Source organism: Heteronotia binoei, chromosome 18, assembly GCF_032191835.1.
Source record: "Heteronotia binoei isolate CCM8104 ecotype False Entrance Well chromosome 18, APGP_CSIRO_Hbin_v1, whole genome shotgun sequence".
NCBI lineage: Eukaryota > Metazoa > Chordata > Lepidosauria > Squamata > Gekkonidae > Heteronotia > Heteronotia binoei.
This window is the reverse complement of record NC_083240.1, coordinates 19,305,324-19,320,002: the sequence shown is the minus strand read 5'-3', so window position 1 is coordinate 19,320,002 and position 14,679 is coordinate 19,305,324. Positions and strand designations below refer to the sequence as shown.

Here is a 14,679-nt window from a genome sequence, read left to right as displayed (position 1 = left end):
GGGGACAGAGGGGATAGGAGCATAATGTCTTCACGTGCTCCAAAGAGGGGGAAGATGACAGGTGTTCTGGCCCTTACAGTTGGTAAGTCCTGACATCTGCCTTCCTCGTCTTTCTTCCACTCCAGCCTCTGCATCTTTTGCGGTGAAAGGGATGAATCCTTTACAGAGGAAGGTCTGGATCTGCACTACTGGAAGCGCTGCCCCATGTTAACGCGATGCGATCACTGCAAGCAGGTGAGGCCCTTGGTCCCCTTGCCAGGCTTCCACACCATTTTCTAGTGAAAACGTATTTAGGTCTCAATTCAGACCTGATGCTTTGGGGGATATTTTTTTTTTCTTGGTTCAGGTTGTCGAGATTGCCAGCTTGACCGAGCACTTGCTCACGGAATGCGACAAAAAGGACAACTTTGGCAAGTGTTCCCGTTGCTCTGAAGCCTTACCCAAGGATGAGCTGCCCAGACACGTCAAGGGGAAAGCATGCAACCGTAAGTGCCCCCTGCCTTGGAAGTGCTGAGAGAGCAGCGCAGTCAGACACCCAGAGCAGGGCCGGCTCTTCCACTAGGCAAACTAGGCGCTTGCCTAGGGCGCCAGCCCTGGGGGGGCTCCAAATTGGGCACCCCTACCTTTTTGTTTGAAAAAAATCCCTTCCCCTCCCTTCCCAAATCACTGCTGTCTTTCCCCCTTGCCTTGCCATGGCTTCTCCCCATCTCTTACCCTCCCTCCCAGCCCCAATCACTGCTTCTTCCCCGATTGCCCCGTTGCCGCTGCTTCTCCCTGCCTCCTTCCCCTCCCTCTCTGTCCCAATCGCTGCTTCTTCCCTGATTGCCCTATTGCCGCTGCTTCTCCACATCTCTTTCCCCTCCCTCCCTGCCTCGATCGCTGCTTCTTCCCCCTGTTGCCTCCGCTTTTCCCCGCCCTGATCGCTGCTTCTTCCACCCGTTGCAGCTGCTTCTCCCCATCTCCTCCCCCACCTCGATCGCCGCTGTCTCCCTCTTTGCCACTGCTTCTCCCTGCTGTTGGGCTGTGAAGGGGCACCAGAGGGGGCGACGCCGGGGGGCAGCAAGGCTGCCTGGGGCACTGCGGGCCCTAGGGCCAGCCCTGACCCAAAGTTCTAGACTCAGGATGTCGTAACTTAACTGATGATCTGGGCAACCCATCACTGTGACATCGTTGCTCCTTGTATGCTGCACACTCCTTAAATCAGCCAACCTCTGGGCATATTGAACTTCAATAACTTTTTCCTTTTCGGGCAGCCCAATCCAGACATAAGTGGCGGCCAGCCGTGGCATAGCTGCTACGCCGCTAGTAGACTTCCTGAGGACTTCGGCACGCTGGAGCATGGGGAGGGGAGAGGCATAGCTTGCTGTGAGGAAGACGGTCGCCATGGCAACGCTGCTGGCGGAGGCATGCAAGGGAGGCGGAGGCAGCTGGAGGGGAGGTCCAGCCCACCCCCTCCATTGGCCAGGCCTCTGTGTTGGAGTCCCACCTGCAAAACGGAGACAGAGATCAAGAGCACCTGCAGGGGCGGCAGCTGGAAGAGCAGGCTGCATTTCAGCCAGGCGTTCTCTTAAAGGGACAGTCTCTGACCCACCTCCCCACAATGGGGTAGCTGCCACACACACACCGTGCCCTTCCAGGGGTTGGGAACGTGGCAGAGGGCAGACCAAGGGAAGGGAGCAGGCGGCAGCACAGGGGAGTGGGGTCAGCAAATGCCCCCTGCCCCGGAGCCCACTGCCTGGTTCAAGTGCCAGAGACGCTCGCACACCAAGCGGTCGAGAGCGAGGGGAGGGGGAGGCTGATGGGGTGGGGAACAGTGGAACTTACCCAGCCATGGGCGACAGTCCTCGCATGCAGAGCCTCCGGGAGCTCAGAACCTGTGGAGACCTGGAAACAAGAGCAGCCCTAGGGGAGAAACCTCTCTCTCCCCCTCACAAGTCAAAGATACTGTCAGTGCAAAACCCGTCACCAGCGTGCCTGCCTGTCCCTAACTCTAATTCTGTATGGTCGGGAGCTCGCCAACAGAACTTCCCACCATGCGCTCTTTCCCCTAACAACTGAGTTGTGCGGGGCCAGAGCAGAAGTATTTCTAGGAGGGGGGAGACCACGATTGGGTGCTGGGGAGGGGGCTCGTCAGTCCGAGGTGCAAGGGGATTGATGAGCCAATCACGCTACTCCCTAAGGGGTTTGCGAGCTTCCGCAGCGGCGGAGGCAACCTTTGTTTTTGGTTTCAACAAGTGCCTATGGGACACGCCGCTATTTTTGCCGGCGTAAAGTTGCAACTCTCGGGGGAGGGGGCATGTCCTGGACCAAACTGCTCAGGAAGTTGCCCCCAACTCCACCCCCTCCTCCACCTGAATGTCCGCTCCACCTCACTTCCATCCACGCTCGCAGCCCTCAGGTGCCACTGCCCTCAGGCGGAGCGGTGCTCGGGCGGCCCGCCGCCCACGTAACTCCCCTCCACTGTGGCTGCGCCGGTCGTACGTCGGTGCAAACCCTTCCTGCATCCACGTAGCGGCTCATCTGCTCCCAAAAGACTTTCTGCCCCCCACCCTGGATTGTACTATAAATTAAGCACAGAGGGATTCCTACAAAGAGCACAACCCATGAAAGCACTCTGTCCAAATGCACCCACTTAAAAAGGGCTGGGAAAGGCCTTTCTGCCGGAGAAAACCTGCTTACTTCTGGTGGGCCACTTGGAGACCTCCGCTGTGCAGAAGGATACAAAGAAAGGGGTTGTTACCTGGGTGGTTCTCTCCTTTCCCTGAAGAGGGGGTCACAGCAGCAGTGGGCTCTGCTTTTAAAAAAAATGCTTTAGGCAGAAGTGCAAATCAATAGGTGTTGATAAGTTTCAGCTAACTGGAGAGCCAGTTTGGTGTAGTGGTTAAGTGTGCAGACTCTTATCTGGAAGAACCGGGTTTGATTCCCCACTCCTCCATTTACAGCTGCTGAAATGGCCTTGAGTCAGCCATAGCTCTTGTAGGAGTTGTCCTTGAAAGGACAGCTGCTGTGAGAGCCCTCTCAGCCCCACCCACCTCACAGGGTGTCTGTTGTGCAGGGAGAAGGTATAGGAGATTGTAAGCTGCTCTGATTCAGAGAGAAGGGGGGGTTGTAAATCTGCAGTCTTCTTCTTTATACGTCTCTGATTTCTCTCCCTCCTCTTTCCAGCTGCCAAACCCGAGAAAGTGGCCAATCACTGTCCGTTGTGCCATGAAAATTTTGCTCCAGGGGAGGAGGTGAGAACAAATTCTTGCTTGGGGTTGGGGGGGGGGGACTTTGCTTTTCTTATGATAATCCTTCACTGCAGCATCTTAACAATGACTCTTGGGCTTGCGAGGCTGGTCCCAACACCATCCTTGCCTGAGAGGGAAAGCAGAAACCTGGCCAAAGTATTAACAAGAGCCCTTTGGCCACACAGGCAGCATCGGTCTCTCAAGACTGGTGACCCGCCTTTCAGAGTTGTTGTGGGGGCAAACACAGCAAAGACCGGAAGTGTTTTGCAAGTTCCTGTGATAATATTTTAATTTTATATAAACAATACAAACACTGAAAAAGGGTAAGATAGAAAAACTACCTTGTTGCATTTATATACAGTCATATTTGGTCCACAAAAGCATAAATATTGATAAATGAGAAAAACCATCTTTTATGATCATCAGTATTGTCTAATAAATTGTAACAACATTTTTCTGTCTATAAGATTGTTGAACAGATCTTACTTTATGTGCACAGTACTTACATACTTTCGTTTTGGTCTGGTCTACATTCCATTACTTTTTCATTCCTAACATTTCTGACATTAAGTCATTGTAAACATCAACGTTATATATGTCTCTTAATCATTCTAGGCTTCGTCATTTTATTCGTATTTTAATCTTTAAAGCTTTCCACCTTAATTTTGGTCAATACATTCAAAAATGCATTCTGTTTTTCTTGAAATTCTGTATCTGGTCTGTTGTGCAGATAACCCAATCTCTTCTTTTTCTTCTTCTGTCACATAAAACTCACCATTGTGTAAGTGGGCTGCCTCGTGATCCAGTCTGATTCTGTTTCCCCTTCCCCCCACAGGCCTGGAAGGTGCATCTGATGAGCAAAGACGGCTGCCGTATGAACCTGAGGCGGGCGCCCTCCTTGAATAAGAGCTTGCCATCGCAATCTATTGCTGGTACGGTCTTTTGCTCATTGGGTCACTGAAGACATTTCAGTCTCTGTCAACAGCACCACTAGATCAGGGCTGTCAGACATGCAGCCTGAGGGCCGAATCAGGCCCCCGAGCAACTGGCTGTCATCTGCTTCCTTCTCCCTCTCTCTTGTTTCCTTCTGCATCACAGCTTGCTTTGCCAGACTTGCTCAACTGCCCAGGAGCTACAGAGCAAAACGTCTTATTTTCTCCATGGGCTGAGGCCTCCTCCTTGGGTAGGACGGGGGAAGGCGGAGCTTGTTTTTCCAGGCTCTCTCAATCACACAGCAGAGCTATTGAGCCAAGTCTCTTTTCCTTCTATTGGCTGAGGCTCCCCTCCCCCCCCCCAGTCCCCTGAGGAAGGTTCCTTTGCCTTTAAGACCAAAGAGTGCTAGCGTTTGTGTTTGTCCGTGTCCTTTATAAAGCTTATATCTCTGCTACCTAATCTTAAATAAGTACACACATTGTCTGGCCTGATGTGGCCCAGCTCAACCTGACATGGCCTGGCCTGGCCCAACAAGGTCTCATTTATGTCAGATCTGGCCCTCATAACAAATGAGTTTGACACCCCTGCACTCGATGTTAAGGCTGTGGGCCCGTGTCTTAGCAAGTGGATCGTTCCAAACCACTAGGTAGCGGGGGGGGGGGCAATTTGAGGCAAAAAAGCAGCCCCCCCCTCCCCCCCGCTGCCAAGCAGGCCTGGATGTTTGAGCAGCGGATGGACATAAACCACCCCCCATAGAGATACCACCTTCAGGCACCTTGGGCTCCCTGGTGGAAGAAGGCTAGGAGATACAGTACATAAGAAATCCTTCCCCCAAAGTTGGCATTTCAGTCCTTGAAGGACACCAAAGATCTGTAAGGGTTGATACTTGGATGAGAGACCACCAAGGAAGACCGAGGCCGCTGTGCAGAAGAAAGCAAGAGCAAACCTACTAAAATCCCCCGTGGTGGAACTTCACGGGGTTGCCATGGGTCATTTGTAGCTTGATGGCACACTGTCCTGGTTCTGTGCGGTAGATAAGGCAGGCTTCTCTTGTACGTGGTGGACATGCAAGCAGGCCTCCAGTTACGGCAAGCAAGCAGTGAAGATTATATCCCCCAAGCTGGAAAAACAGATTACCTACAAACCAGAGACATTCCTGCTAAATTATGTACCTGACATCCCTAGAGATCTCCAGATGGCAGCCTTATTACTACATCTGCTCGAATGGTCTTTGCCAGGAAATGGAAGCAAAAAACTTCCCCCACGATTCCAGATTGGCTGTTGAAAGTAAGAGAGAGCCACATCTTAGCAGAATTAACAGCATACCAAAAAAACTGATGAGTCCAATTCAGACTCATGGTCAGAGGCTGCTAGAAACAGAATCATGGTTTATTTTGATGTGGCCAGTATGTAAAGGGTAATTTTTTTTACAATGTACTCGTTTGGGGGGGGGGGAGGTTGGTTTCTTTTCTTCTTTTTCTTCTTCGGTTTAGTAAATTTTAGGGGTTTTTTTTTTTTTTAAAAGACATCCTTCTTCCGCCTTTTGGTCTTCCTCTGCTGTGCACTGTCCTCTCCAAGAGGTTTTCTCATATACGGGCAATAGGGTAGTATATTAACCTTAGTAGCCTTACTGAAGAAGGGCAGTTTTGCTTTTCTGGAAGAACTATAAAAGAGGTTTCATGTTTTTAATCTCTCTGGAGTTTTGTATGTAATGCCCCACAATTGTTTGTTCTCTAGAACTGTTCATAGGAGATCACCATGGTGCCCAGCCTCTCTGTTTTGTTTATAAGCATGCACCTGAAATGGTCATCCCCAGGAGCGGAATTCTAGCAGGACCTCCTTTGCATATTAGGCCACACCCCTGATGTAGCCAATCCTCCAAGAGCTTACAAGAAAAAGCCCTTTGAGCTCTTGGAGGATTGGCTACATCAGGGGGATGTGGCCTAATATGCAAAGGAATGCCTGCTAGAATTCCACTCCTGGTCATCCCATTGTTTTATTAAAACTGTGGAAGCCAGAGGAGTGCTGCATACGACTTCCAGAAAGAAGGCTGGAGTATAAGTCTATGGTCTTCCTCCTCTTCTAGCAGAGGGGTTGTGTATGTCGACCATTAACACAGATGGAAAACGGCTCAGGGCAGATCCTTTCCAGCTGTCCTGTTGTTCGCCTCAAGCCAAAAGTCTTGCCACAGATGGGGAACATGGCCAAAATGTCCTTTTCTGGGAAAAAAAATGGAAAGCAGAGGCTCTCAGGATGCCCATTCGTATGGCCACACAAGACACCAGGCCTTAATGATGTTTCTTCCCATACCAGCATCTGAATAAGCACTCTTGCAATTTTGCATTCATGCCTCTCACTCTCGTTCCTCTGATTCACAGGCAAGCCTGCAACAACAGTGCTCAACAAATCAGGGCCAGCCGGAACAAAGCTCCGCTCCCCCTTGGTCGGAAGCAAGATCCCTACCCCACGAGGAGTCACGAGTAAAAACACTGGGAGAACTTACGCAAAGCGATGATGTGATTTTTCTCCGGCTCCCTGTTACCCAGCTCTGAAATTCTACTTGCGAGTGACAGCAACTTCCCCACGCTAACCCTCAAACAGTTGGCTCGCTCTATTTATGATTGTTCGGCTATGATTGGCTGGTCCTCTCTGCCCCAAGGTTTGCATCCATCCAGGTGGCTGCTCACAGATAGGAAGCTGTGGATCGGAAACGCTCTGTTCCAAGGGCTTTGTGCCAGCAGGGCTGCCGTTGCCCCGTGCCAGCTGTGCCCCGGTTTTCAAGGTACCAAGTAACTTGCCGCCCTCCTTGCGTTGCCCGAGCAGGGAAGCGGAGGCAGGCTTTTGTCTTTCTCGAGCTGCGGGTTCATCTTCTCTTAAGCAGCAGGCCTGTTGGTAAAATAATGTTCTAGCTGGGCTGCATTTACCACACTCCTCCTGTCCTAATTCAAACCATTTTTCCTTGGCACTGTGATTTGTAATTGCGATGCGTTCCCAAGGCACAGACCTTCCCCTGGGTCAATATGTCTGGTGCTGCTGTTTTGTCTACCTCCCCCTCTGCACTTCTTAATGGCTCCTGCCAGCCTGTCACCTGAGGCTGGTGCTGTGCCCCACCTCACCTGGCAGCAAGGCCCTTTCTTCCCCCATTGTAAATTAGATATGCCGGATGCACCTGGATCTCAAAAAGCACAAACTCAACAATCGGGGCCATCACTTGCGGACTGCATTTCTGTGCCCTCTTCCTCTCCACTGTGAAGATCTGATGTTTCCTTTTTCTTGGCTGTTTGTGCAGTTGGATCTGCCCGGGATCAGCCAAAGGAGTTAAAGAGTTTTGCAATTCAGTTAAGATCAGCCTCTAAACTCGACGCTGGCCAATCCCAGGGTGCCGCTTTTGGCTGGGCTGTGCCATTTTAGCCTTTCGGAGGGGTTAAGCCTTGAATCCTTGCAAACAAAAGTAGTGCACCTACTGTTTTCCTCAGCAATGATAGCTTTGGTATGTGCTAAGGGGGGGGGGGGCTTTTTAATATATTTGGGAGGGCTCAAACAATCCCTTCCCCACCCCTGCAATTTGAGCTTGCGCTGCCCAACAAAAGCCACACCCAGAACTGCTCTGATCATAGATTCCTGCTCTAAAAGAGGGCTAGATAAGCCACCGTGGTTTACAAAACACAAGAATCAATCACGCCATTCAGCATATTGGCTTTTAGACACATATCAGAGAATCAGTTGTTTAAAACATGACACCGAAGAGACAATCCTGTCGCCCACATTGTATAGTCCGAGAAGCAGAAGATGGGGCCGAGGATGCGTCTCAGGCGCTCCTCACATTCCTGCTTAAAATGGAACTGGCTGCTTCCAAGGTCAGATTTTTTGTTATTGTTAAGTAGCCTTCTGGTCTCAAAAGCATTTCCCAGCCGCTCTAGGGCTTCCTCTCACCTCAGAGCATGTGGCTCAGTGGATTCCGCTTGGATACTTTTGGCTATTAAAAAGAAAAGGCGTCTGTGCCAGCCATCTTTATGCAACTTGTTCACTATTAATGAGCACTTCAGTTGCTAAAGAAAAATGCTGGGCATGTTTGGCCTCCTGTTTACTTAGAACATCAGCGATGCTCAGTGGGCCTAGCCAGGGGCCGTATGAATTAAGCTCCTAACATTCGCCCCATAGCTCTTGGCGGTGCGCCAACGGCAAACAATGCAGGGTTGCTTGAAAATGAAACATTTAGAAAAATGGTGACTAATTCTTGGGAAAGCCTGAACCAGCAGAGGACGCCAATCAAGTTGTGAAAAGGTTATCGTCAACCTGTCCGCTTTCTTTGAGAGAATGAGCCAAGTGACAGTTTAAATGAAACCTTGTTTTGTCTTGTGTCGATGTAGAGAAAAGCACAAGGTCCACTCCTGCAGAAAACTAAAAATAAGGAGGAAAAATAGCAAAAAACTTACCAGTAGAATGAGGAGAGAGAGATAATAAATACTTCAATAATATAGTTGTTTCTCAGGCATTGCAGCATTTTTATTATTAAAATATTCATTTATTATGAATATGGATTACTGAATTTGTTACTCAAATATTTATTCCTTCTCTCTTCATTGCACTGGTAGCTTTTTGCTCCCCTCGCTTGTTTTTAGTCCTATGAGTTGTGTTGCGGCCGCAGTGATAATTGGTAGACTTTTGTATTACACAGACCGCTTCAGCATACCAAACAGAGCACTGATGAAGAATATGACTGCTTACTTGTCTGGCACTTGCTGCGCTTTCAGTATACAGACTGTAGATATGGGGAGTTGTTCCTTCTTTTATCCCGCGTGGGGCATGCTCCTAGGCTGCCTTTTGCACAGTCAGGCTTATGGCTGGGGCCCTGCTTTCTAGGCAACGGAAACACCTCTGGAGTTCCCCTGGACCTGAAGCATAGGCTGTATCAGGGCATTCCAAAGCACCCTGACCTTGAGGGTGATATTAGAGAGAAGAGAATCCTTGCTCTGCAGGGCCTTCTCAGTACAGCGGACCAGTTGCTGGAGGCATGTAAAACAGAAGCTTAATTTTAAAGGCATGCTGTACCCCACACGCAGCACAAAATGCTGCAATTGTAACGGGTTGACTTACTAAACCTTTCTCGCCACTTTGGGCATCTCGTGGTCTTCCTTTGTAGCCTTGAACTTTCCCTATGGGTTTCTTGCCCCAGGATCAGTGCTGTTGGGAAGTTAGTGGGGGGTGGGTCATCCCTTTTGCTTCCCCACAGCATGGCGGAGCATTTCTGCGCCTCTCAGGTTTCCCCCCGCTTCCCTCCGATCTTTCCCAAATTTAACTCTGCTGCGGCATCCCAGGAAAGACTGCAGCAAAACCGGGATAACTGCTGAGTGGGCAGGAAAGTCCAGAATGGCCACCGCAGAGACTGGGGCAGGGAAGATGAGGGGAAGCTTCCCAACAGAATGCCTTCTGGCTGCTGCTTTGCATGGGGTTTCTGCAGAAAACAACCGCTGCTTGGAAAGCCCCCTCCTGGCAGTTCAGTGACAGCACCTTCCAATGCATTCATCATCAGGGACTGTTAACGGTAATCGCGGTGCTCATCCAAGATGTGTTAGGCTTCATCTCTTTAATGGCATAAATATTCCTCATAAAATATAACAATGTCAAATATTTCTCTGGAAAGGTGTTTGCGGTCCAGTCTTACGTACGAGTGCTTCTACAAAACAGCCTTTTTCTCCAGTGCTGATGCCGTTTGCTCATGCATTTGTTTCAGAGAATCCAGCGGTATCCTTGGCAGCCCGGTGCATACCACGTTGTTTCCCCCCTTTTAAGTTTTCTTCCTTGCTTTCCTGGTTCCACTGTTATTCAGGCCTGTCCCGTGCATGGCATTTATGAACTGTAAAACGGGGAAAGAGCAGGGAAATTAAGCGCTGCCCTTCACTTTGCAGAGAAATGGTATTTGTGTGGGTTTTATTACAAAATTATGACAAAATGCTAAAAAAAAAAAAATAATAATGATATGCGTGGCTTCGCCTTCGAAGTACTTGCAGTACTTAATCATAGTCCCAAACATTTAATTCATAGATGTCATGACCGGCCACAGACAGAACAGGAAGTATTTATATCCGTAAAACAAGGAAGCAAAGAAAATTGCTCAGAGATGCTGGTGAAATGGGGCTTACCTCCAAGCAGACATACGGTGGGATCTTGCTGGTAGGGAAGGGCCTCCGTGGGAACTAAAGTTATATTGATTTGTGGGATCCCGGTTTCCCATGCCATTTCCACCTGATTGCTGAACTTCGCAATGATCCCCTCAAGTGACATCCCCTAGTTTCCCGGGTTTTCTTCTGCCCTCTTTTGCTTTTTGTTTTCAGATAGGTTCTAGTGATTTCTGGCTCCTTCTGTGCTTACGGTCCAGTCCTTTCGCTCGTGAACGGACACAGTGTCTCACGTAGAATGAAAGTGTGTTTGGGGTGGTCGGCAATGGCACATTATACATACTCGCACCATATATATAGCTCACTGTTATCAAGCTAGCCCTTGTAAAGAGTTAGCAAAAAAACACACACACAACTTTGTGAATGTCACTAGGAAGCTCACTTGGTAGGGAGTTGGGTGGGACTCAGTCCTAAGTAAATATACTGCAGCTTTAGGGCACTTACAGGTTTCCTTTTAGGGAGAGAAACAGCCCTGTTGGGTTAGACATGATAGTTCATATGCGGCTGTCGACTTGAATAATGTGTTAAGAGGGTAGCCTGCCTTCAACCTCGCAGCTCCTTGGAGGGCATTTAAGTCACCGTATCTCATTAGACCAGTCGGAATCTCTCTAGCAAGAATGGTTGGGGTTCACTGCCACCAGCAGGGAAGTGGCCACAAGCCTAGGTGGTTTGGAACCAAAAATGAAAAGTCCCAGAGAGAGGGGGGATCTAAACTGCTCTCAGCCATAATGGTCCACTGGAACCTCCAGAAATAACGGGCACAGTCCACAAAGGATGACCGAAATGTCTGTGATGGCCTTACTGGCTTCTCAGAAGCACCTGGCTGGCTGCTGTTGGAAGCCAGATGCTTGGGTTGATGGGCCTTTCCATTGGGTCCAGAGGGTCTTCTCTGGAGCTGTTCTGTTTATTGCTGGTGTCAGAGGGCTTTGTCCCTCCTTTTCCTAACCTAGACTTAATGGGGAGCTACATGCTTAGCAAACCAGAAAACAGTTTCTTTGGGCACTCAGTGCCCAGGGGGCGGGGAGAGCAGCTGTACATGCTGGGTCAAGCTGGCTTTCAGCACAAACTGCATAAGTACACTCCTGCGCATGGCTGTGTCCCCCCCCCCACACACACACACTCCCAAGCTTTCTCAATGCACTCACTAAAAAGAGCATGTGTTTCCATTCAGTCGGAAGTAACCATGTAGAGCCAGAGGAGTCTAATCTCCTTCCCTTGCTTTTTGTCAAGCACGCAAGGAGAAGCTGCCTCCATTTTCTCCCCAGACACACAGCAGCTGTAGCAGCTGCTTAGGAAAACATGCAACATCTGCTGGTGTTTGGTGGGGGACAGAGGGACGGTGTGGCAGCTCAGAAACACTTCCCTTCTGGCTGATGGCTTCTTTGGTTTGCCCTCCCCCCCCACACACACAATCTCCTCAAGGAGTTAGCTTATGCTCATATTTTCACCTGTATATCAAAAGCCCCTGTCCCAGCCCATGAAACTCAGACCAGCTCTAAATGAGCAGGTGCTGGGAGGGGGGAGCATATTTGAAAGGGTCAAGTGCTTCACAGAAGGTGATTTCCCACTATGGGACATTCCACTTCTGTTGGCTGGCTTAACTACATGTTGCATTGGCAAATGTGTGTTAGGAATGGGGGGGGGGGGAGGGGGCATTTTCAGGGCTGAAGTGGCAGTGAGATTCTAACCCCTCCCCTGTCCCAGGTTTGGCCCCAGGCAATAGGGAAAGGTGGGAAGTAGTGCCAGGCAGTTAGCCCTCCAGTCTACGGTTTTGTCCATTAAAATGCCTCTCTCTTCATACCCATTCAAAGTAGGGTTGGGCTCCTGTGTGTGATGGCAGCACCACTCTTGACAACCTCAGCTAGAATTCTCAGCCTGTCTCTGAGAGAGAGAAATTTGCTTGCAGGACTCTGTGTGCTTTGTAGGAAGGAATCCTGTGATGTACGTGACGTGCACTAGCTCCAGCTAGCAAGGCTTCCCCATTTTGCCTGGCACTTTCCACCCGCCTATGACTCCTGTCATCTTCAAGCTGGGATTTCTGAGGATAAATCGGACAGCTGGTGCAGTTGCAATACAGCCCTTACAGGGTTTGAACGAAACACAGAGACGGTTTGCTGGATAGCAGCAGGGCTGATTCCAGATTTCTGCAAATGCCTCTTTTGTTACCTTAGACTATGTTTGTACTTGCTTTTCTCTGATAATAAAAGTCTATATTTCAACTGGGACAAACGAAAGTGTGTTGTTTCAGGGGGAAGGGGGTTGCGGTGTTTGATTTGGAGGCCATTTGAAGCTGGCCACCAGAGTCTGTTTGAATCAGAACACATTGATGCTGGAAGAAGAACAAGTTCAGGCTTTCATGAGCCTCCAGAGGGAGTTTCAGAATTCACTGAGAATGCCTCTCTGTGCCCTTGAGGCTCCGGGTCTGAAGATGTGTCATCACTCACGTTCTTAGTCAATCTTGACAGCCATAAATGAAGAAAAGTTGGATTTATACCCTGCCCCTCAAAGTCTCAGAGTGGCTTACAATCTTTTCCCTCTCCCCATAGCAGACACCATGTGAGGTAGGTAGGGCCGAGTAAGCTCTCAGAGTGCTAGTCTTGTGACAACAACTCTGAGAGGCTGACCCAAGTTCACGCAGCAGCTGCATTGTGGAAGAGGAGTGGGGAATCAAGCCCAGTTCTCTAGAGTCCACCACTCTGAACCACTTCACCCAACCAAAGGGACAGGGTAGGGCACCTGCTTTTCATGCAGTAGGTGCCAGGTTCAATCCCTGGAATGCCCAGTTGAAGAAGTTCAGGGAAAAGGGGGTAGGGAAAGATCCTTCTCAACCTGAGACCATGGAAAGCTACTGCCAGTTACAAGCAAAAGTTGGCTAGCCAGGCCAAGTTTATATGTTCATAAATGTTAGGCTGGAGCCAGTCTGGTAGATAAGCTATTTGGGACCCAGCCCGACAAGGTCTCATTTATGTCAGATCTGGCCCTCGTACCAAAGGAGTTCGACACTCCTGTCTTAATGGAAGATTCCGTTCCAAATCCTAATTGTTCTCTGAACTACGCCAGATTGTTCTCTGAACTATGTTCACTGTGTGGTGTACCTACTTTACAGCAGAAAATGAGCAGGTGTGATGAATACAGAAAACAGAAGATCAATGGAAACACATTAGACCAGAGAGTCACCTCTACAGTTTAATAGCTCATCAACCTCAGTTAACAGTTGTGGTCCAGAAAAATGTTTAGCTGTCACTGCAAAAGGGGCCTCCATATGAGATACATACATTTCCATCAATAGACTATAGACTAACCTGCCTTGAAAAAGAAGTCAAGGGGGGGATTTATGTTTCCATGCACTGCAATGCTTATGGTAAAATATCTTCAAGCCAGAGCCACATACGAAACTGAAAGGCTCACTTGCATTGCTTGCTTCAGCAGCAGCCCATTACTATTAGTTCAATTTATAGAAAGAATCCAGATACCGTTCCGGTGTTTTCCGCACTGTTTTCCAAATTACTTTCAGGCTTGGTTTGTGGTAATGTTTGAAGTCTAAGGAGACTTGAGGCTTTCCTAGGCTACCGTCCTTGTCTCTTTCTTTTAAAATACCCTCCTTCTAGTTTTCTGTTTGCTCAGAATGCCCTAGTAGTCTTGAGCGCTTCTCTAATCAGTTCTTTGCAGCAGGATCAGTTTTTCTTTTCTTTTTCTTCAAAACCCTTTTTTTTAATTGAACTTCAAAATAAGGGGATTACATTAGTTATATCTATAGAATAAGCAAATTCCATAATATGCCAAAGGTTTGCAAAATATATAAAAGTTACAAAGTATATATAAAAAAGTTACAAAGTATATAAAGTATATCTTGGTACACAAAAAATTAATGCAGTAATATTACATATATCATGACCACTCGATTTGTTAGTCAAACATAAGCTCAAAAAAATAATAGTTTATAAAAAGCATATTTGGGGATAATTTCTTCACTTAAAATACCCAACGACAGGAAGCCAGACTGCCTGAAAAGAAGTGTCATTCTGCCTTGGAGTTGACAAATTGTTTGCAATTTTACCTATTAGGAAGTATTCCCACATTTTGTTCTGCCACATCTGGAGAGGAGGGTTCTTATCCTTCTATTTGGACGCTATAAGATTTTTATTTTCCATTAAATGTCATAGGGCATTCCGTTAAACAGTTAGGATTAAGAAAATGAACGAGCGCAGTCCGCAGCCAAGGAGAAAGGCAAGCAATCATCGTCCTGTCTCTTGGGGGAAGGAGCCGTAGCAGCAAGCCAGTTTTCAGCACACGGTTGCAAGGCTAGAACGTCAGGATCTAGAGTCACTTTCCCTTCG

The 14,679-nt window shown here is 48.6% G+C and overlaps 1 protein-coding gene across 3 annotated transcripts in view; it reads left to right on the top strand.

Moving 5' to 3' along the window:
- The window catches only part of CEP104 (centrosomal protein 104), a 40,079-nt gene extending 30,273 nt beyond the window's left edge, over positions 1 to 9,806 (top strand). For all 3 annotated transcript variants that reach the window (XM_060259268.1, XM_060259269.1, XM_060259270.1), the window contains exons 18-22: positions 126 to 234; positions 347 to 485; positions 3,166 to 3,233; positions 4,066 to 4,162; positions 6,542 to 9,806. In XM_060259268.1, coding sequence (XP_060115251.1) covers positions 126 to 234; positions 347 to 485; positions 3,166 to 3,233; positions 4,066 to 4,162; positions 6,542 to 6,678 — 550 coding nt within the window. In that variant the 3' untranslated portion in view covers positions 6,679 to 9,806. The remainder of the gene's footprint in view (positions 1 to 125; positions 235 to 346; positions 486 to 3,165; positions 3,234 to 4,065; positions 4,163 to 6,541) is intronic.
- Positions 9,807 to 14,679: the final 4,873 nt, after the last annotated feature.